General features: G+C 38.9%; 1 protein-coding gene and 2 long non-coding RNA genes across 8 annotated transcripts in view; 1 reads left to right on the top strand and 2 right to left on the bottom strand.

The window, feature by feature from the left end:
• LOC310661727 overlaps positions 1–22,308 on the bottom strand; it is a 210,944-nt gene that overhangs the window by 686 nt on the left and 187,950 nt on the right. The gene's annotated exons all lie outside the window — the stretch shown is intronic.
• Positions 1–22,308, top strand: part of LOC310661665 — a 103,914-nt gene that overhangs the window by 45,856 nt on the left and 35,750 nt on the right. Inside the window, exon 4 of one of the 4 annotated variants that reach the window (XR_014504020.1) lies at positions 15,555–15,616. The exons of the other annotated variants lie outside the window; for them this stretch is intronic. This is a non-coding gene — a long non-coding RNA (uncharacterized lncRNA). The remainder of the gene's footprint in view (positions 1–15,554; positions 15,617–22,308) is intronic. 4 annotated transcript variants of the gene reach the window in all.
• The window catches only part of GALNT1 (polypeptide N-acetylgalactosaminyltransferase 1), a 538,911-nt gene continuing 517,708 nt past the window's right edge, over positions 1,106–22,308 (bottom strand). The window contains exons 1-10 of one of the 3 annotated variants that reach the window (XM_083407765.1): positions 21,355–21,441; positions 17,740–17,906; positions 14,509–14,716; positions 12,779–12,949; positions 11,658–11,775; positions 10,888–11,068; positions 9,688–9,827; positions 5,062–5,160; positions 3,886–4,020; positions 1,106–2,388 (exon numbers count right to left, since the gene is read on the bottom strand). In XM_083407765.1, coding sequence (XP_083263891.1) covers positions 2,242–2,388; positions 3,886–4,020; positions 5,062–5,160; positions 9,688–9,827; positions 10,888–11,068; positions 11,658–11,775; positions 12,779–12,949; positions 14,509–14,716; positions 17,740–17,782 — 1,242 coding nt within the window. In that variant the 5' untranslated portion in view covers positions 17,783–17,906; positions 21,355–21,441 and the 3' untranslated portion in view covers positions 1,106–2,241. Of the gene's footprint in view, positions 2,389–3,885; positions 4,021–5,061; positions 5,161–9,687; positions 9,828–10,887; positions 11,069–11,657; positions 11,776–12,778; positions 12,950–14,508; positions 14,717–17,739; positions 19,993–21,354; positions 21,442–22,308 lie in introns of those variants that run through there. The other 2 variants (XM_083407766.1, XM_083407764.1) reach the window with 2 other exon arrangements.

Here is a 22,308-nt window from a genome sequence, read left to right as displayed (position 1 = left end):
AAATCCCTTCTCAAATGGCATGCCCGCCTCTTCTCTTTTGCTGTGCCTGGAGCAGCCGGCAGGAAGTAGAACTGAAGGGGGTAGTCTCAGCCCCCAAGTTGTATTCTCTATAACATTTAACTTCCTGCCAGTGGAGAGATGGACGGAGACATCCCTACAGGAGAAAGGGTTTTATTTTGTTCTCACTCAAGGACATTCCTCGACTAGCCACTGCCCCCAATTGCAGTTAACTGCTTTAGCAACATTAAGACTGCTATCAAGTACATGTCATCAAATTGAGTTATGAGTAAACATAGGATTAGGACGAGCAGTATCTGGCAGTAGCTAAAACATTGCCGAGATGCAAACCTCTTTCAAACTTACTGGGTTCCTAGAAGGACAGGATGCAGAAATAAGAAAACAAGCAACATTCTAGAGCAACTGCAGGTTATTCCTGGCCTAATAGCCCCCCTGCTTTTTATGTGCACATCTTAATGTGGAACACATGCAGTTCTTACTGCTAGAAGTATGCTTTAGTTTAGAAGACCATTTTCTTGTCTCTGTGGTATTACCAAACAAATTACACATCTGAAAGGCACATAGTAGATATGAACAACTCAGGCAAATATCATGGAAAACTCTGCAGCATATATCAAGGTTCCTCAGTTCCAACTACTTAGCTAACATTTAACTGAAGAGAACATTACTAGGATGGTTGATTTACATTTATACAAAACACTTACCACTCAAACTGCATATAACAGTGATATGATGGAGAGAACTGTGAGGGGACAGCTTCCCCATTTTGTGTTGAAAAGCCTTCTGGTTCTGTTTTGTAGATGTGTCACATAATGGGTTCAAAAGGAGAGAATGGCTGATCAAAGCAGCATATAACCAACTGGAATGGAAACAGGACTGCACAATCTTTTCAAAATTATCCTATTCATTTCTATGTTTCTTTCTTTAAAAGACAGCTCATTTTGAATGTTAGGAACCATAATATTACCCATTCCCCACTGCTCTGATTTTTCAGAGGTTGCTGAAAGAAGCTATTCAAGTTCAAAATGCTGGACTAATGTAGCAGCAAATCATAGGGCCTTCAGTTACATCAATTTTTAAAAGGCCATTTCTACAGGTTTCTTTAGATTTTATTAGGAAAAAAAAGCAGATCAACATTACAATTCAAAAAATGCAATCTAAATATGAATGCAATCAAAGTATGGAGTGGAAAAATGTTTTCAAGAAACATTCAGTTGTCAACTACTTATTACCTGAATAAGCAATATTTGTAGGCTCTGACTGGAGTCAAAAAATGAAAGATTTATTGCTGTGAAAACAAAACCTGTAGTACAGTAGTAAGAGAGTTGGCCATTAAGCATTATCAGTCAAGTTAACAGATTTTACTAACAAATTCTTAAGTTGGTGATGGAAGGTCAAAAGCTGATTGACCCAAGTACAACTGAAATAGCAAGTCACATCAAAGGATGCATCTCCAGTTTTCAGATCATAAAAAAAAGATGTATTAACAGTTCCAACAGCCTGCAAGCCAAAATGAAAGTTTAAAAATGTTGAACTGACATTCAAAGAGCCAATTTTATTTATACTCAATTTTACTTTTGCTCCTAATAAGCTCAAGACCCATCAGGGGAGGAAAAAAGGATATTAATGGACTACCACACAATTGAACAGAAATTGTGTCTCACTTGGTTATTCCCCCCCCCCCACCGAAGTAAAAAATCTACATATAAATCTGATATTTAGTATTACAAATTGTACTTCTTATATAGTTCTGATTTGTTTTTGTTTTTTGCCTCTGAACCCTGATTCTTGCTTCAGTGATTTCCCCCCCTCTTGTGATATTAAAACTTCTCCATTTATATTTGCATTTATGTTTGATACCTTGGTTAACATTAAACCTTGTAAAAGAATCTTTGTAACAGCACCTTTGGTCAAGGCTGCTGATGTACAAGAGAACTCAGTTGTGCCACTCTCCAGAGTGCATATTTCCTTGATTCTTTCCACGGTCCAAATGTTCTATTAAATGATTCTTTGATGAACTATTTTCAATCTTGTAAACATCAGTGTGCGCAGGTTCACAAGTACTCATGTAGTCCCACACCCTTAACACCAGGATGGCTGGCTCTTCAAGATTTAGAAATCTGCTCCAGTGGCCAATAAACCTTGCAGCCTTTGCTTGCTACATAAAAACGTAGCCCACGTACTTGCTGAGGTAGTCCAGTCAATCCTCCTCTTTGACTCCTTTCAGAATATTTCTGGAAGGGTGACGTTACGAAGAAGCCACTGCTGAGAGCGGCCACCACTGCAGTCTTTGATGCTGGGTACCTGGCTGTCTTCTTCAGTGGCTTTATCCAGGCACTGGTTACTGTTCACATGCAAAAGGGTTAATTTCTTTTTTTGGCGGGGGAGAGGGGAAAGGGAAGAGAGAAAAAAAAAGTATATTTTAATTAGAAGAGGAAGAGATAATCCACACCAGTCAGTAGGTTCATTTAGGACCGACCACTGCTAGGAAAAGGATAGTTGTGTTTTCCTCTCTCCAAGCGGTCCACATCCTTTGAGAGCATACAGTGGTGCCCCGCAAGACGAATGCCTCACAAGACGGAAAACCCGCTAGACGAAAGGGTTTTCCGTTTTTCAATGCACTTCGCAGGACGAATTTCTCTATGGGCTTGCTTCGCAAGACGAAAATGTCTTGCGATTCTTGAGATTTTTTTCCGCTCCCCACCCCCTTTTTCTAAGGCGCTAAGCTGCTAATAGCCTTTTAGCGGCTAATCCGCTAATCCCTTAAGCCTTTAATAGCCGCTAATAGCGCTAATCCCGCTAATCCGCTAAACCGCTAATAGGGTTGCTTCGCAAGACGAAAAAACCGCTAGACGAAGAGACTCGCGGAACGGATTCTTTTCATCTTGCGAGGCACCACTGTATATGGAACTCAGTACCTCTTAGGTATCTTGGAAACGCCACTGAAGATTCTTAAGGGCTTGTGGGAGGGTGTCTAGGATTTTTTTTTTTTTACGTGTTTCCTTTCACGAGCAGCCTCCCTTGCAGTGCACACTGCTTTTGAAACTCTATAAAGTTTCAAACTGCAATGTAGTGCAGGGGGGCTTTTGTTTTAAAGTAATGACTTAGCATAGACTTAAATCATGATTTAAGTCAACAAGAAAAAGGGCCAATTTAAAACACTAGGTAATATCTAACAAAAATCATACTCAGAGCAGGTGCACTGTAATAAATGGACCACGGGCCCACAGATTTAAAAACGTACTACTAGAAATTGACTATCAAATCTTTTATACAAATCGACATTTTAATCCAACCTGTAACCATGTTCTAACAGCAATTTCTAACTTTGCCTTGATGCTGCTGTAACAGAAATTTAAATGCACCACTGCAGAATGAGAAATGGGGAAGAGTTGGAAAGGGTTTGCATTCAAGTGGCCAGCAAAAAGGTCATTGGTACCTTTTGTTCAGGCCCTTTGGAAAACAAAACAGGATGTGACTGCAAGCTCCAAGGCCGCCAGCGCTTCCTTTAATCATGCAAGGAATCACTGTAGTTTGAGAAAAGCAGGTAAAACTAGCATTGCAGTTTGGGGGGGGGGGAATAGGGAGTGTTATTTGTTAGGGTACAGCTGTAATTTGTGTGTGTGTCCTTTGTAATCCATGGGACACAGGAATGAATTATCTCCTTTGCTTACACAACTTCATTACTAAAAAAGCAGCTTTAATTCCAACACAGTTTAAAAATTGCAACACATCATGTTACTTATCTTAATTTATTATTCCCATCTCCTAGTTCCAACCAACATTCTCCACAATACTATAATTATACCAACATCTATAGTCACTGAATTTTCTAATCACTTGAGCTTCAGTCATAAGACAACTTACCACTGGATCATATTCCCAAAGTTGATTGCCTTTTAAGTGGTGGCACTTGAGCATTGTGACAGGACCATTAAGTTTGGAGACATCTAAGCACAAATCATCTGTTCGGATTTCTTTGTTGGCTGTATATGAGAAAACCTTGATGGAAAGCAATAGCCTGTTATTACCATGCTATATACCACTTTATATGTTTTCTGAACATTAAACCTGTCCTCAATGTACACATATGGACAACAGCTTTAGAATAATTAATCTCTTTGGATAAAAGAGTTTCTTAAACTACTGGTAGATATAGTTACTGGGTGCTTGGATAGAGGGCAGGGCCGCTGCAGAACTTTCATTCCAGGGCAATAGTTTTTTGAGGGGGAATCACAACTTTCCCCGCCATATTGCCCAACAGCACCCATCCATGTCCTAAAACAAACAGGTCTACAGCATGAAACAAGATGATCTCCCTCTAGCTGCACAAGCTTGCAACCTCACAACAGTCAAATTAATATTCTTCCAAGCAAGTCCTATAGGAATCAAAGCATACTATAAAAAAGTTGTACAGTGCAATCCTATTTCCATTTTGAAATGAGTCCCACTGAATTTAACAAGGCTTACTTCCCAGTAACGGTGGAACTGTTTTTTGAGGTCAAGGGGCACATTGTCTTTGGGAAATAGTGACTGGAGCCACATACCCCTGGCAGGAGGAGTGGCCAATGCACAAATAAGTGGGGACACTCCTCTTTCTCCTCCATTCTCTCACTCCCCCACATATCTCACCCCCACCCCGTCTCACACACACAGATCTGTGTGCACACATATATGCACAAATACAATCACACATGTACACACAAGTCCTACAGATGCATGTTGTTGTTTAGTCGTTTAGTCGTGTCCGACTCTTCATGACCCCATGGACCAGAGAATGTATACAGATGCATACATTCTTGCATTACACTGTACACTCAAACATGCACTCACACATGCAAGCATACTGTCATGCAGACATATGCACGCACACTCCCCAAAACATTAATTTCCTCCACACTTTGTGGCACATATGTACACACAGTGCTCATGCATGCACACACAGAGACATATGCACTCTCACATTCACATACACAATGACTTGTCTAATTATATACAGTTTAAAAATCTAGTATTTTAGTTTTCGGAATTTTATATTGTTACCTGATTGCCACCCATCCCGTGACAATTAAAAATGCCAACTTTTTCATTTTCTTTCCTTGCCATGTTATCCAGACACTGATTTGTTTCCATGTTTCTGATCTGAAGACAAGAACAAAAAATCAGCACACTCCGTTTGCTATACGTATTTACATTAGAAAGACAATCTGCATGCATGGCTTGAAAATCACAAGCAAGGAAGCCTTTGCATATGTGCCCTGTTCAGTTACCCTGTCCATCCTATATTTCTCCATATGAGACCTGTGGGTATACGGCGGTATATAAATTGAATAAATAATACTAATATGAGCCGACCTGGGGCCATTCTTTGCAGGCCTCCTCCACAAGAGGTCAAGAGGGTGGCAACACAAGGAGAGGCCTTTTCTGCAGTGGCTCCCCATTTGTGGAATGCTCTCCCGAGGAGGCTTGTCTGGCACCTTCATTATACATCTTTAGGCCAGGTGAAAACATTCCTCTTCAACCAGGCCTTGGCTGATAACATTTTATGTCATGTTAAATGTGCTTCCGGAGGGTGTGGTTATTGGTTTGTTTTCTTGTTTTCTTGTTTTTATTATGCATTTTGCGTTTTTAATTTGTATTTTTATGCTGTGAACTGGCCTGAGATCTTTGGGTGAAGGGTGGTATACGACTTCAACAAACAAGCAAATAAATAAAGAGATCAGGAGCAGTCTTGAGGCTCTTTCCACGCACCTTCTTTATGCCCTTCACTGTACACAACAAAGAACCAGGATGGAAGAGCAGAGAAATAGCGAATAAGCTGTGGCATGGGGGCCAAGTGGGGATGCAGGGCAATGCCAATACCTCGCAGCGGTATGCTTCCAAATCAAATTATCAAGGCAGCACACACAATTTTAAAAACCACCAATAAAACGAAAGGCATAAAATAGCAGCATGGTGTTCAAGAGCTTTTCAGATCCTTTGACTCCTTAAAGTCCGTAAAGAGCAATTAATCAGTGATGTCCCCTTGAAACATAATAGTCTTCAGTGTCTTATTATAGCTCAATTTTTCCCACTGGTTGAACTCTGAACCACTTGCCTCTCTCTCCCTTTCTCGAGTCCACTGCTTTCTCTTATCTTTCTCTTCAGCTGCTCTACTCTGCTACTTCTCCCCAACTGTCACCGAACTGACTTTTTCCTCCCCACATTCCAATGCTCTCCTTTCAGTAAACCAGTATTCTACAGCGTTGTAGCGTTGCGCTAGTGGAAGCCATGTTCTGAATCAGTTGAATTTTCCAGTCTTCCAAGGGAACCCCACATGGAATGCATTACAGTACTGAAAACTTAACTTTAGTTAGGACATGGATAATATGGCCAGATTACACTTTCCCCAAGAATGGTTATAGCTTGCAAACCAGCTAAGTGACCCATGCCTGTCCAACATCTGAGATTTTAATAACACTGACTCATAACTTAAACTCATTGAACCCCTTATACAGTGGGACCTCGGGTTACATATGCTTCAGGTTACATATGCTTCAGGTTACACACTCTGCTAACCCAGAAATAGTGCTTCAGGTTAAGAACTTTGCTTCAGGATGAGAACAGAAATCATGCTCCGGCGGTGCAGCAGCAGCAGGAGGCCCCATTAGCTAAAGTGGTGCTTTAGGTTAAGAACAGTTTCAGGTTAAGAACAGACCTCTGCAACGAATTAAGTACTTAACCCGAGGTACCACTGTAAATCCTTACATCTCTCCCATACTTTTAAAACTGCATTTCTTATTATATGGTTCTGGAATCCTTTGTGCACTTTGGCTTTATTATACCATAAATACGCATGCCAACCAAATCTGTCATGTCCTTCTAAATCTAAAAGATCTGTGTTTTCTAATTTAATCCAACAGATATGCTTCATAATATATCTTTAAATCTGGTAGGGAGAAACCCTCCTCTTAATACAAATATTCCCAAAGTGGTTAACATACAACAGCTTAAAACTCCTGTATTTTATTTAATAAATCTTTAACTTACCATACAGAGTTATCTACCCTCACAATGCAGTTTGCAACATATATAATAAACATTAGAATTTCCAATTATTAAAATAAGAAACAATAAAAATGATGCTCCCAATGGACATCAAAAGCATTTCCCTGGGGATGAATTTTATTAATTTTATATGCATTAAATGTCCAGAATTTCCCAGGTATATCCTGAATACTATAGTCAGAAGCAGTGTCTGGGCAGAAATTGCTAAAATGTCCTGGAAAATCAGGACTTATGGCAACCCATGTCGGCATTGTCGTTACTGGCGATTTTCCTTAAAAATAGCAGCCCTACATTGTATGCTATATTATAATTAACTAATTTAAACGGCAGAACCAACAGTAAAGATACACACTCTCTGGTCAATCAAGCCCAACTGCCTTGTGGAATAAAAGGACGGTTGCTTGCCTCTAAAATGAAGCCAAGGAAGAATATAGACAGGGCTTTAGAGTCATACCCAAAATGATTAGAATCTGATTTTGGATTAACAAAGCTAAGTAATGCTATTATAATGTTTAGCTTGATCTGATTATTCATCCTATCCCATTTCGGGTTGGACAGGTAATCTCACTCCTACCCTTCCTCTCCTACCCTTCCTGCCGATCTTAAGGGTAAACTAATTTGATAAATTAGAATGAATGCCATAGTTGCCACTCCGTGATTCTCATGATCACATGTTGTCGTCTAAATAATTGTACTGATTTTCACTGAGCTTTAGATAATACTTTCCACATTTTAAAAATCACATTGGCTCTGAAACATCTGTTGGACTAAAGAAGAATATCCTTGCTTTTACAGTGGTACCTCGGGTTAAGTACTTAATTCGTTCCGGAGGTCTGTTCTTAACCTGAAACTGTTCTTAACCTGAAGCACCACTTTAGCTAATGGGGCCTCCTGCTGCAAAGTTCTTAACCCGAGGTACTATTTCTGGGTTCGCAGTCTGTAACCTGAAGCGTATGTAACCTGAAGCGTATGTAAACCGAGGTACTACCATATTAGAACAAAAGACACCATGGTGGATCTCACCGACAGAAGTAGTATCAGTAAAAAAGGTTAGCATAAAGACTTAACGGCTAGTGTACAGAGAGCTGTTAACAGAAGTGGATAATCAATTAAAGTTGAAAGATTTGAGGAAATTGGAGAGAAAGTAATAGACTGGTTACAACACTTTCAACTAAATGAAACTTTTAAAAATGACAAAAAGGATTTAGTTACACCATATCAAGATTTCAAAGAGAAATAGTGGAGGATAATATAAAATTACTGTCGAAAATGTATAATTTGCTGTTGGAATGGAAAAATAAAGACGAAGAGGTTAAGTGTGTAATGAAGTGGGCAAAGGATCTGGGACATAATATACAAGTGAATGATTGGGAAAAACTGTGGATCTCAAATTTACTGCATGTACCACACTTAAAGAGAACTATATGAAAATGATGTATCGGTGGTATATAACACGATTAAACTTGCTAAAATGTATAAAACAAGTTCCAGTAAGTGCTGGAAATGCAGAGAGAAAGAGGGTACATTCTATCATATGTGATGGGAATGTAAGGTTATTAAAAGCTACTGGGAAATGATATATAATGAATTAAAGAGAATGTTTAAACTAACTTTTAAAAAAACAACCGAGAAGCATTTTTATTAGGTGTAACAGGAACAGAAATTCCCAAAGAACAACAGAAGAAATTATTTATGTACGCCACAACAGCAGCCCGGATCCTGTTAGCCCAAAGATGGAAAGAAGGACAGTTGCCAACAATAGAAGAATGGCAAATAAAACTTATGGAATATGCAGAAATGGCAAAACTGACGGCAAAACTCAGAGACTCTGACAATGAGAAGTTTAAAAAAATGGGGAAAAAACTTATTGTATATGTGCAGAAATATTGTAAACAAGTTGGTACATTGGGAGGGTTCGATTAAGCACTTGTAAGCAGTGAGGAACTAGAAAATGTTAAGGAGTAACAACTGGATAAAAATGATAACAAAATGCAGAGAATGATGTAAGATGTAAAGAATCAGTAGAAGGGGGTGGAAGGAAGTCTTGAGGTTTAAAGAACCTCAAAAGAAGGCTTGTAAATAGTAGGATTCCTTATTAGAAGTTCAAATGTTAGATTGTGGTTTGATTTTTGTATCCTTATTTTGTTGTTTACTATCTGTGAAAATTAATTAAAATTTATTTACAAAAAAGGCAGTATAGAAACATGCTGAACATAATAACAGAAAAAGAACTTGTTCTGATAAAACAAGCTTTTCCTCTTTAGAATCCCTGCTACACCACTAGCCTGTGGTTACTTAAGTTTAGAAGCTGTTAGCACAGTGCACATTAGCAGCAGCATGTAAATTCCCTGTTTCTGGAAAAGAATTTCCTTCCAAGTATTAATTTAGATTTTATATGACCTAAGGATTTGAATTCTTCTATTACAGCATTACAGAAAGACTTACACATGGGAGAAATAAATCTGCTTTAATCTTATTACCCAAACTTTAAAGCTTTCCCCAAAAAAAAAAGCACAGGTATGCCGTTCACACACATTTTTTTGCTTCAACGCTTGAGGCATATTAAAGAATTCTACAGTTAATTAAGAGTTCTCAAAACTGTATGGGTCTTAAAATTGTTACCTCTCCCAAAGAGAAATAGAGTCGTGGTATTTGGGAATCAGGATAAACAGTCTCAAGGTACCAGGAAAATGGTTTGCACTGCAGCTTGTGTCTAAGTCCAAGTCGTGATGATATGTCTCCATAATCTACCTTTGTAACCCCTGCAGAGAGTTGCATCTCAGTTAGTTACAGTTTTAACTGAATAAATACAGTAATAGATTACCTGTACAAAAATTAGACTGGGTGAGAAGAGTAATCTTTACACAGATCTTTGAAGACAGGTTCTAGGTATCTTACTATCACAATGAAATCTTACAACCAGTTTTATCTGAAACTGTGAGGCCGCATCAATTTCTTATCTACAGACCAATTTCCATGAAAATTGCTTACAGAGCTACAAATGAACATTTAATATAAGGTAGGAGGACTTTGGATTTGATATCCCGCTTTATCACTACCCGAAGGACTCTCAAAGCGGCTAACATTCTCCTTTTCCTTCCTTCCCCACAACAAACACTCTGTGAGGTGAGTGAGGCTGAGAAACTTCAAAGAAGTGTGACTGGCCCAAGGTCACCCAGCAGCTGAATGTGGAGGAACGGGGATGCGAACCCGGTTCACCAGATTACGCGTCTACCACTCTTAACCACTACACCACATTGGCAGGAGTCTGAACATTCCAAGGAAATTGCAACCAAACAGGGTAGTTTTGGTACAGTCTTTGAATTATGCCTAAAGATGCTACTTTATTTGAGCCCCGTAACAGCATAAGTATCTTGAAGAGTACAGTACAGAAATGTTTACAGAATCTAGTCCAACCTTCTGCTTAATGTAGAAAATCTAGAGCTAAAGCATCTGCAATACATGGCTGTCTAGCCTCTACCTGGAGTCTTCCAGTGAGAGAGCCCGCCATCCCAAGGTACATGGCTCTTTTCTCATATGATGTCTCATCAATCCCACAGACCACCTTGGTTGCCCTCTAATTTTTCTACATCCTTCTCACAGTCCTCCTCCACAACTGGACACAATACTCCAAAGATGAGGTCTGTGTAGTATAAAATGAACTGTAACTATTATTTCTCAAGAGATGGAAACTATGGTTTCTATTAATGCAGCCTAAAATATTTCAGAGCCAGGTGAAGCAATAGTCTGAGCAGAAGATGACTTTATACATTCACCGTATCAGTTTAAGACACTATATTATGCCGAAGATTCCTTGCTTACCTGGGGAAATTATGTAGAAGAAATTCTTGAATCCATCCATCCAAACTTCTGCAAGTCGTCTATTATTTTTATTAATAATCTGCCCTGTCCCTCCTGGGAAAGTGTAAGGAGTGGCTTTTCGAAACACGTGTCCAACATGCGAACATGTTACAATTTCCAAAGTTCCCCCACACTGCCAAATCTGAAAATGTCAAGAGTTCACCATAAACATATTTCTATTGTCTTTAAGGGAAAGAAAGGATCTGATTACTATGCAAACTATAACTGCATGAGTAATAATTCTGCACTATAATTTTACTAATTATATTTGAACATCACTCTTGACCAGTGGTTATCACCCTTCACCATTTCATGGAGAACTCATCACAGATGTCCCACTTCCAGCCCATGTGAAATCATATCCAGATTACGTAGCAAGACCATTCTGTTGCAGCAAGGACATTGGGCACTTACCAGTATTACTGAAACATCATAGATGGTAGCATGACAGATCTACCCAAGTTTAACTATTCTTCAGTCAACTGCACATGCAGACACTGGGATGTCCTAGAGCTTTTGATCAGAACTGTGAACCATGTGCTTTGCAGTACTGCACCAGAGCACTCTTGCGAAGCAGCTGTTATCTCTCTTCCCTGAATTTGTTTTTAATTTAAAAAATAGTCTATTGTTGAAAGATAACATTTGCATCTTCTCTCTGGTAACATTCAAAATATGTCTGTCTACCATAAACTAAGCTGCAGTACCTGGGAATAAAAATGAAAATTACTTACTCTGAATGAAATTTCTAGGTTTTCTCCTCCCCATATATCCATTCCTGCGTCGTATGTCCCAATTTCTTGAAAATAGTCCCTATCTATAGAAAAAAGGCCTCCTGCCATTGTAGGCGTCCTAAAGGAATATGAAAATGTTTTAAATCCAACTCTGACATTTATTATTACATTTATTACTCTTAGCAGTGAACTCTATCCCAACAAAAATATAGCTAAAATTGGGCCAGAGGGTGAAAAAGAGGGAGGCATTTGCCAGTCTGGGAGTACAGGATTTGTAGGATAAGGTATGCTGCATTATCCTGAACTGCATCTAATGCCAGTCCAACTCAGAACATTAATATCAATAAAATTAATACATGATTAACTTAGGTCGATTAATTTCCATAGGCAGTATCCAGTTAAGCAATTATGTTTGCAAAAGCACTTCCTCTCCTTGTACACCCCATAACCATGCTCTGGAGGGTTGGGGAAAACCCCCAGAGCATGTTTAAGGAAGAAGTTCTGTTGTGCCAAAACAGCGTTTTTTCACTGCCGCAGGCTTAGAAAAGGTGGCATACTAATCACTAACTTGAAATGGACCTCCCTACCCAAACTACAGTGGTACCTCGGGTTACAGATGCTTCAGGTTACAGACACTTCAGGTTACAGACTCCGCTAACCCAGAAATAGTACCTCGGGTTAAGAACTTTGCTTCAGGATGAGAACAGAAATCGCGCAGAAGTGGTGCGGCAGCGGCAGCAGGAGGCCCCATTAGCTAAAGTGGTGCTTCAGGTTAAGAACGGACCTCCAGAACGAATTAAGTTCTTAACCCGAGGGACCACTGTAGATGCTCACAGTTAAGGGAGAACACACTTCCTAGTGTTCAACCTGCAATTACTTATTACTAAGAGTTGTATGATCTACCTGTTTCTGCAGGCTTTCTAAGATGTGTCTTAATTTACTGGGGGTTTTTAAATCAAGTTAATGGTTGCTGATTACATATCATATTTCCCTCACAGTTCCTAGCACCTTCAGAGTTCTTTTTAATGTAGAAATGGACTTGGGAACTGAGTAAATCTGGATTGTATTATTAGACACATGCATGAAGGGATATTCCAATAATGCTCATCAGCTCCCTTTACCTGACTGGAAGTGTTCTGTCACCTTTCCTTCGGTCCATTTCTCTCTGTGGAACAGGATACCACCGGAAATTCAACTTCCAGTTGAATCCACCATAAGTCATATCAGAACCTGCCATATATTCAAATGTATCATCGCTGATTACATCAATAATTGGACAAACTACTGTTCTCCTAAAGAAAGAAAAGGCATAGACCATTAGAAAAGGCAAGAATACAGGAACAAAATACAGCCTTTGTTACATATAATATCAGCCCTATACCACAAATTGAGCATCTCATTTCCTGTTCATCTCTGAAAAAGTTTCAGTTTTAGTACATGGTAGGCATGACCCAGCTCATGTTAAGTATCTACAAGTGTCTTTGAACTAGCTTCAGTTATTTCAATGGGGCTTAAAAGGTTCGCTTTTGTCCGGCTCATGCTCACTTTATACCACAGCAACATAGAATACAAGAAACTATGCTATGTTATTCAACAAAGTAATGATTGAAATAGTCCTTTATCTGCAAGAGCTGTCACTTCTATTTTACATGGGGTGAAGAAGGGTAGATAAGAAATCTTATAAATAATAGATGGAAAGAAGATGCATTTCCAACCAAGGATGAATGGCAGGCAAAATTAATGGGCTACGCAGAAATGGCTAAGCTTACTGGACCAATAAGGAACCAAGATGAGGGAACTTTTAAAAAAGAATGGGGAAATTATCTGGAGTATTTTAAAAATCATTGCAAACAGTTAACTGCATTAGCAGGTTTAACTGAAGATGAGCAGTTAAACTATTAACCTTTTCAAAGTTGAGAGTAACAATTATAAGGAGTTATAGAGGAGATGCATAAATCAAAAGCGAAAATAGAAGAAACCACAGAATGGGTGGGAAGGGAAGTCAAACTATGATGTATGTATGTGTGATGAGATATTGATTATTGTAAAATTGGAAATTGGAAAAAAATTAAAAGAAGAAAGAAGAAATCTTAGAAATTAAATAATGCAGGATAGTAGACTGAAGCTCAAATTACCCACATTCAAAAGTGTTACCTCTCTAAACAAGGTATTTGTAATCAGAGCCAGATGGGCTAGCAGTTAGGGCAGGAAAATCCTTAAATGAAACAAAGGTTTAACTTGGTAGAATGGTAGGTCCCTCTGTACCTCAGAGAACAGGTTGTTTGATTTCCGGAGAAACATGCTGCAAGGCATGAGCATAACACAAAAAACAATAGTAACAGGCTATGGCAGGATATCTGAGATGCCACAGTTATTAATTATACATATAGTTGTACAGTGGTACTTCGATTTAAGAACAGTCCAGTTTAAGAACGATTTGGTTTACAAACTCCGCAAAACCGGAAATAGTGTCTTGGTTTGATAACTTTACCTCGGTCTACGAACGGAATCCAAATGGTGGAAGGGCACCGGTGGTGGGAGGCCTCATTAGGGAAAGTGTGCCTCGGTTTAAGAACGGTTTTGGTTTAAGAACGGACTTCCGGAATGGATTACGTTCGTAAACTGAGGTACCACTGTTTCTGCAATACATCCATACTGCATTTGAAGATTACCAAGGTCTGCCACTGCTCTTTAATTAATCCTTTGTGCAAATATTCTTCTACTGCAAATTTCTCATATTCTAAGGATTAATAAAGTTTACCCACTATGTCCATGGATGAGTCGCGCTTAAAAAAACAGATTAGCTGCATTAGTCAGTATTAACCTTTAACATGTTTTATAAAATAACCACCTGTCTAATTTTATCCGTGCTAGCAGTGGCTCCAGCCATCCTACTGTACATTCACAATGAGCATCTAAAAAGGTGATGACTTGGCCTTTAGAAGCAGCAGCTCCTTTCAATCTGGCTCTGATCAGTCCAGAACGCTGCTCCATTCGAATCACATAAACTGGTACTCGCAATTTCTTCACATAGTTCTCCAAGGGTCTCTTCAAGAACTCTAAAAAGTATGGCAAACAAAAGATAAAATAAATGTAGTATTCAAGCTACATGTACACTCATAATTTTAGTAAGAACTCTTAAAATGGCTTATGTCTAAATGAACTCTCAACAAAATAGTCAAAAGGGGGCAGAACAATCCAGATATCAACACTACATTTAAGACTGAATATACTAGGAATACTGTGCAATAACAGAACCAGGACACACACATTATGCTCCAAATTGCAGATTTTAATGGAAAATTAAAACTCTCTTTTTCTCTTTCTGATTCAGGGTGGTGACTTTTTCCACATGTAAGCAAAACAACTAATCGGTATTACTATTCTTCTAAATGAAAATTTGTTGTTGTTGTTTAGTCGTTCAGTCGTGTCCGACTCTTCGTGACCCCATGGACCAGAGCACGCCAGGCACTCCTGTCTTCCACTGCCACCCGCAGTTTGGTCAGATTCATGTTTGTAGCTTCGAGAACACTGTCTAACCATCCCTTCCTCTGTCGTCCCCTTCTCCTTGTGCCCTCGATCTTTCCCAACATCAGGGTCTTTTCCAGTGAGTCTTCTCTTCTCATGAGGTGGCCAAAGTCTTGGAGCCTCAGCTTCAGGATCTGTCCTTCCAGTGAGCACTCAGGGCTGATTTCCTTAAGAATGGATGCATTTGATCTTCTTGCAGTCCATGGGACTCTCAAGAGTTTCCTCCAGCACCAGAATTCAAAAGCGTCAATTCTTCGGCGATCAGCCTTCTTTATGGTCCAGCTCTCACTTCCATACATAAATGAAAATTAGCACTTCTAAATTATGCGAAGAGTAAGTCTTGTTTATTGATGTTGTTTCTTTTTCCAGTGCAAACGTGAAATATTATGCAAACCAACTTTACTGGGAATATGGCTGCAGCAGATACAAAGGTAAAGCTGAATGTTTGCTTTATTCAGTTCAGCCAACTGATGCTAAAATTTGAAACCCACTCTCTCCAGATTAGGAAATTTTTGTAGAAGCCTAATTTCCTGCTTACAGAGTATTTAACCAGCATGTAAACAGAGATTGCATTTTCTGCCTGCATCCTTCAGTTTGATAAACTTCAAACCCAATTTCTTTTAAACAAAGTTCCATGTGAGTCACAGAAGCACCATCAAGTAAAGTATTAATATAGTACTATGCAGCTATGTACAACTTGAAGAGTCAGATATACATGGTTTCAGAGTACTATACTATAAACAGTACTATACACAGTTTACTTAAGTACTATAAAACTCTTAGGGACACGGGTGGCACTGTGGTCTAAACCACTGAGCTGATCAGAAGGTCAGCGGTTCAAATCCCTGTGACAGGGTGAGCTCCTGTTGCTCGGTCCCAGCTCCCGCCAACCTAGCAGTTCGAAAGCACGCAGTGCAAGTAGATTAATAGGTACCACTCCAGCGGGAAGGTAAACGGCGTTTCCATGTGCTGCTCTGGTTTCACCAGAAGCAGCTTAGTCATGCTGGCCACATGACCCAGAAAAACTGTCTGCAGACAAACGCCGGCTCCCTCGGCCAGTAAAGCAAGATGAGCGCCACAACCCCACAATCGTTCGCGACTGAACTGTCAGGGGTCCTTTACCAGGTTTTACCTTTATAAAACTCTTAAAAGCAAAGCTCACATAACAGCTTTTTATTCCAACACTGCTTCAATGAAGAAATCCATAATAATAATGATTCTACATAAAGACAAAAGAATTCTCTTAAGAAGCAGGTTCAGCACCATTCCAAAGGAAAAACAGAATGTGGATGCACTGTACTTATCAATACGGCAAAACCCAACTAAAAAGTGATTTAGAGATTAAGCAAGCACTATTTAATGAATATTCATTTCATGCATGTTTGAGCATTAAGGACACCCTAGGTTATTTGAGGAGTGTGATTTACTTTACCCTGGCATAGAGTAATCTCTATTTCAACATATGCAGTCTGTGAAGTGTTCAAAGGACTGCTTCCAGTGGGTAGCTTTAATGAATTCAATGAATTCAAAAGACTGAATGTTATGTACCTGTATGGATAATGTTTTTAGCACAGAGAAGCATAGATAATATATTATGCTATATACTTGCTATACAAGTTTATATAAGGGCTATGGTAAGCAAAAAATTGATGATTACAAACAGGGTTCAAAATTAGGCACCAGGCACATTTTGTGCCTAAAGATTCTCCATTTGTCAGCACCTCAAAAAGTCTAGGAGCCACTTTTTGCACCTGGCTGACAATCAAGGATTACTGAAATGTATGTGCTTTGAAGCTTCAAAGTATATGTTAAGGATAGACAATATGTTAAGGAGTTTAACAATAAAGAGTATAGTGTTTTGAAAAATGAAGTATGGTACCAATATTGTTATGGTAAACACCAAATTAAACATTTATTAACAATTTCTGTTAAAATGTGATATTGACAATATTTCACTTATGAGAATTGTATATTAGCTCATGCTTATTAAAATAATAAATAGAAAGCATTGTTGCACCACCCCAAAATGGCAACTAGACATTCTTGTTTTGGCGCCCACAACCCAAGTTCCAGGAGCCATTTCGCTCCTAGCTTTTCTATCCCAGTTTCTAATACCGCTTACAAAACCACCTAAAAGAATCAGGTTGCTTTTTAAAATTGATTTTTTTAAAGTGTGAATACTGCATTTCTCTTAAATAATAATGAACTCAATATTAAACAACTTGTATACAAGCACATTTTGGCCCAGCCAAAATGGGGTTTGCAGACCTGAAAAGTTATGCACAAAGTGTTTTGCAACACCGCACTTCCCCACTGCTATCTGTAACTTGAATCAATTCCTCTACCAGATGCATCTGACTTAAAGAAGGCTTTCTCAAATATAAATATTTACATTATACCTATTCATAACAGGCATTTCATTTTCACCTGATGAAAACTGCTCTAATCTGTCCAGTAACTACAGTCATATCAGCAACCGGCATTTCATTTTTGTTTGCTACTCAGTTTTTTGAATTCATGCAATATGCCCGAACTGCACCTTAGGCAATCTTACCTCTTTCACTAGCATCATCTACCAGAATAATTTCTTCCAGCATGTGTCGCGGTGACCGGTTGATGACACTATGTACAGTTCGCAAGAGAGTACTCCAAGCTTCATTGTGAAAGACAATTACAACACTTGTTGTAGGAAGGTTATCTGGATATACTTTTGTCTTACACCTGAGACAAAACACAAATAAAGCAAAGCAGTAATAAGTGAACCCTTTATTATTACATTTGAATAAAAAAATATTCTCTAATATTCTCTTTATATTAAAAAATATAAGGTAGGGACAAGAACTTCCCTGGAGATGGTGTTTCATCACTGGATTGTCATCACTGAAAAGGCCCTTTCCCCAAGCTTTTAGCAATAGGCCCTTGTTCACTGATGCATTCAGAACTCACCTGTAAAAATGCCCTTTGACCCATGCTACACTAGTCATTTCAATTGACTACTTCAACTGAAACACTGAAGCAAGAAGGCTGGTAATAGCATTAACTTTCATAGGTCATCAACGAATGCACAAGAAAATTATGGGCACAATTAGCTGTGTGAAACATGCTTCATGCAGAATAGAATGTCCGGATGCAGAATGAATTTCCTGACAGGTCTATTGCTCAATTAAAATAGTTCTTACACATGAAGAGGATTTCCAGGTTATGGCTAAAGATTGCAAAGAGTAATCCTTTATCATTAATCAGAGACTAGCTGAAGATGCCATTGGTGACCTCGCCACCATCAATGCTCCAAGTACTGAGTGAGCCACCGTATCAGAAACTCTGGCCCAATAACAGCTAATTAGAACGGAACTACAACTTGCAAAGTACTGGATCAAGCTCTACATACACAAGAGGCAGAAACAGTCTTGAAGGAGGCAGACCAGTATCTCAAATGTTACTCTAACAATGGGGTTTCCCAGTATCTGTAATGCTACCCATCCTAGAGAAGTGCTTTCAGGATGCTGGTATTTCTAAAGAACTGTATTCGTCTGCCACACTAAGTACATTCTTAGTGCCTTGATCCAAAAGGTTCTCCTTTTTCTCTATGAAGGTATATTAAGCTGAGTTTTAGATACCCCACACAAGAAAGCAGCAAATGCACCTCAGGTCTCCTCCATTAGCATGGAATATAGCCGCTCCTATTACTCCTATGAAAACAGTGTAAGACCCCAAGAATATGCAAACAGCTTCCTTCCTGTCCAGTTTCAAATGTACTACTTATCCTCGAAGCCTATTCTCCCAGTCTCATTAGACAACAGTTCCCCCTGGTAGGGAGGTGCACCTCAAAAACCCCAGTATCCATCAAATGCAAAAGAGGATCACAGTTTGTTTGCTAACAAGAAAGTCTTTTTGTTAGTGAGCCTGGAAGCTCCTTACAAGGAAAATTAAACTGCTTGACTTTTAACCAGTTAAACTAACTTACATGTCACAAAACATCAAGTAGCTTTGACAACTCTGGAAGGAGAGGACATTCTCATTCAAGTGGAAAAAAACTTACAATCGAATAAAGAGAAGCTATCACCGACAGTTAGAATATAATCTTTTCAGTATATTTAAGAATATGGAATATTCTGTTAAAGCAGCATCCCAGTTAACAAAATGGTTTAAAATTAAAGGAATTGAGTACTACACTAGTTGCCCTGGTTTAAGACATACTGACACATATTTCAAAGTTCTGTTACTTACAGTTATTATTAAAAAGAAAGCCACAATTTCAGTAGGAAAGGTAAGCAGCCTTCAATTTTGGATAGAAACGCAAAGGAAAGGGTATTTTCAAACTCCCCACAAGAAAAGGAAATTGGTGAACCTGTGCATCAAGCAGAGAGCTGTGTTTTTTTCTGTTTTTTCTGCTAGAAGTGAAGAACTGATTGAGTCAAGATTGAGAACTGGTAAAGCAGAATAGATTACAATATGTCAAGGCATGAAAGGCAGTCCTTGATATTTTGATACTTTGCCTATTGTTTCTATTGACTGAAATAAATGTGGGAATGCATCCTATTAGCCAAAAATATTGAATTGATTAAAATATACAATGCATGTATATTTGCAAGACAAGACAAATGAAGCTGCTACCTGGCTGACCAAGACAGACCTTTACAAAAACAGATTTGATAGGATGATCATGAGAACCATTTAAATTCCAAGTCACAATATAGTCATGTTGAGACATGGAAAGGGGCTTCCATACAGCAGGCTCTTTTGGCTGTATGAGAAAACTTCTGAAGCTCCTTTAGTGCCTGCAGCAACACTAACCTGCTTTATTATTCTAGTTATAACATATATTTAAAGCCACCTAGCTGTGAAGCAGAGGTACAGTCAAACCTTGATTCCTGACCGGCTTAGTTGCTGAACAAATCGGATCCTGAACGCCGCAAACCCGGAAGTAAGTGTTCCGGTTTGCAAATGTTTTTTGGAAGCTGAACGTCCAACGCAGCTTCCGCTTGGGTGTAGGAAGCTCCTGCAGTCAATCAGAAGCCGCGCCTTGGTTTTCAAAGGGTTCCAGGAGTTGAACAGACTCCCAGAATGGATTCATTTCGAGAACCAAGGTACCACTGTATAAGATTCTTAATCTAGGAGGAAATGTCTATGTAGATCACCTAAAATGCAATAAAATATTCTACGGCAGTCTTCAAAGACCCAGTGTCTTGAGCTGGCTCTATGTTAACAGCAGAATAAGGTTAACAAAGGACCACTGGCATCCAATTAGACAGTCCAATAAGACATTTCAAGTCTAAATATACCCTATTGGCTAATCAATCAATCAATACTCAACTGATTACATTCTACGTACCCACAAACAGGTAAAGTTCATCAATTGTGATCACCACGGATTATCGGAAGCGGAACTTGTCAAAACTGCTAATAATTCTAGGCAACTCTCAGACGAGGCCAAGCATGTCACTGGTTCAAAATAGTTCAAAAATGCCACAAATGGAAAAAGTACTGCAGGAAACACATAACACACACACACACACTCCCCAAGGTATATTTTATAGATGTACAGCACAATCTTATATACATCATAGGAGCCAACTCCTAGGGGCCAAGGGGGCTTTGGCCCACCAATAAAATATCTGAAGGGCCCAGGGCCCCCCAAGGTTGATGGGCATTGCTATTCAAATGTTGTGAGTGTGTCATGTCATGTGATCGATTGTGGGGTGGGGCTAACCTGGGCCCCCACAATATTTCCTTCAAGTTGGCACCCTTGTTAATACATATCTACTCAAAATAAGTCACAATGAAGTAAGTGGGACATTATCCCATATAAATGGGCACAGGACTGCATCTAAAAGACATGAAGTGTTCACTGAGATTTTGTTCCATACAGGATATCTCAAGCTTGAACGCCTGTTTTGTAATCCAACCCAACAGGCAGTATGATAACAATGAACTTAATTGCCAATAGTTCAGAAAACAGGCACAAGACAAATGCATAGTGGAACATTTCCTGAAGAAACAGCAGGGCTAAACAGCAATACTTTTACAAAAATCGATAGGAATTTGTGTGTTAAGTCTCCAAGAGACACTACTCCATCTAGTAGCCTATGTATACTAAATCTTTTCAGCATCCACACACTGGTTTGTAGTCAAGTTCAAGTCTGACCTTAACAGTTATTTCATAATTTACCTGACATCAAGAGAATGAAATTTTCCTCTCTTCTGATATAAGAAAGTTGCAATATCTCATGATTCAAGTAGAAATCTTCTTTAGACCCTAGAAACAAAATCCAAAATGGTCCTTAAAACCATTGTGGTTAGAGATTCAAGCAGAATTCATATAAAGAAAGTTCTGAAGGTTTTCTGGTGCTTATGCTTAAGCCAGCTGCCCCCCCAAGAGAGCTTTCTGGTGAAAAACTTAAAAATCTGTTCTTTGCCGTATAAAATTATTTTACATGTTAACTAGATGAAGGCTGAAATACCAGACTGTATGTATTAGTAAAAGATGTTCAAATCTAGGATATGTAAAGTTAGTTACTTTTGAGAAGAAAAATAAAAAAGATTTAGACTTCTGGTTTTTTTCTAGGAAAATCCACTTTTAGAATGTAGGTGCCTAAAGAAAATCCTAGGTCAATTCTGTCATGGGCTCCAAACATGGAGTATTGCTTTGTATTTAAGAGAAGCAACTCTTAAGAGTCTCCACTTCTCCTCTAGGACGGAAGTTCCTAGAAAGAACAAGAAGCACAGTGGACTGATGTATTAGCATCTCCTTTGCTTGCGATCAACTAGGAATGTTGGAGGCTGCTATCATCAGTTTACTTTATTGTCAGGGCTTTTTTTTTCAGCCAGAACTCACTGGAACTCAGTTCCAACACCTCTCAGGTAGGCGCCATTGTAAGAGAACAAGGCAGGCATTCATGGTGAGTTCCGGCACCTCTTTTTCTAGAAAAATAGCACTCCTTATTGTGAAACCTACTTAAAATCTAGTTCAAAGCCGAACCTTGTGTGGGTCTTGAGCAACCATAACTCTAAACATTGGAGGTGATGTTCCTATCATCTTTCTAATACATTACCTCCACAGAGGTTATCAAAGTACACACTTTAAGACAATTTGGTTGGTCTCGTAAAGCTATTGCCCTAATGA

Source organism: Podarcis tiliguerta (genome assembly GCF_965153285.1).
Source record: "Podarcis tiliguerta genome assembly, chromosome: 13".
Classification (NCBI taxonomy): domain Eukaryota; kingdom Metazoa; phylum Chordata; class Lepidosauria; order Squamata; family Lacertidae; genus Podarcis; species Podarcis tiliguerta.
The sequence above is the reverse complement of the archived record's forward strand: the minus strand, read 5'-3'. Positions and strand labels throughout refer to the sequence as shown.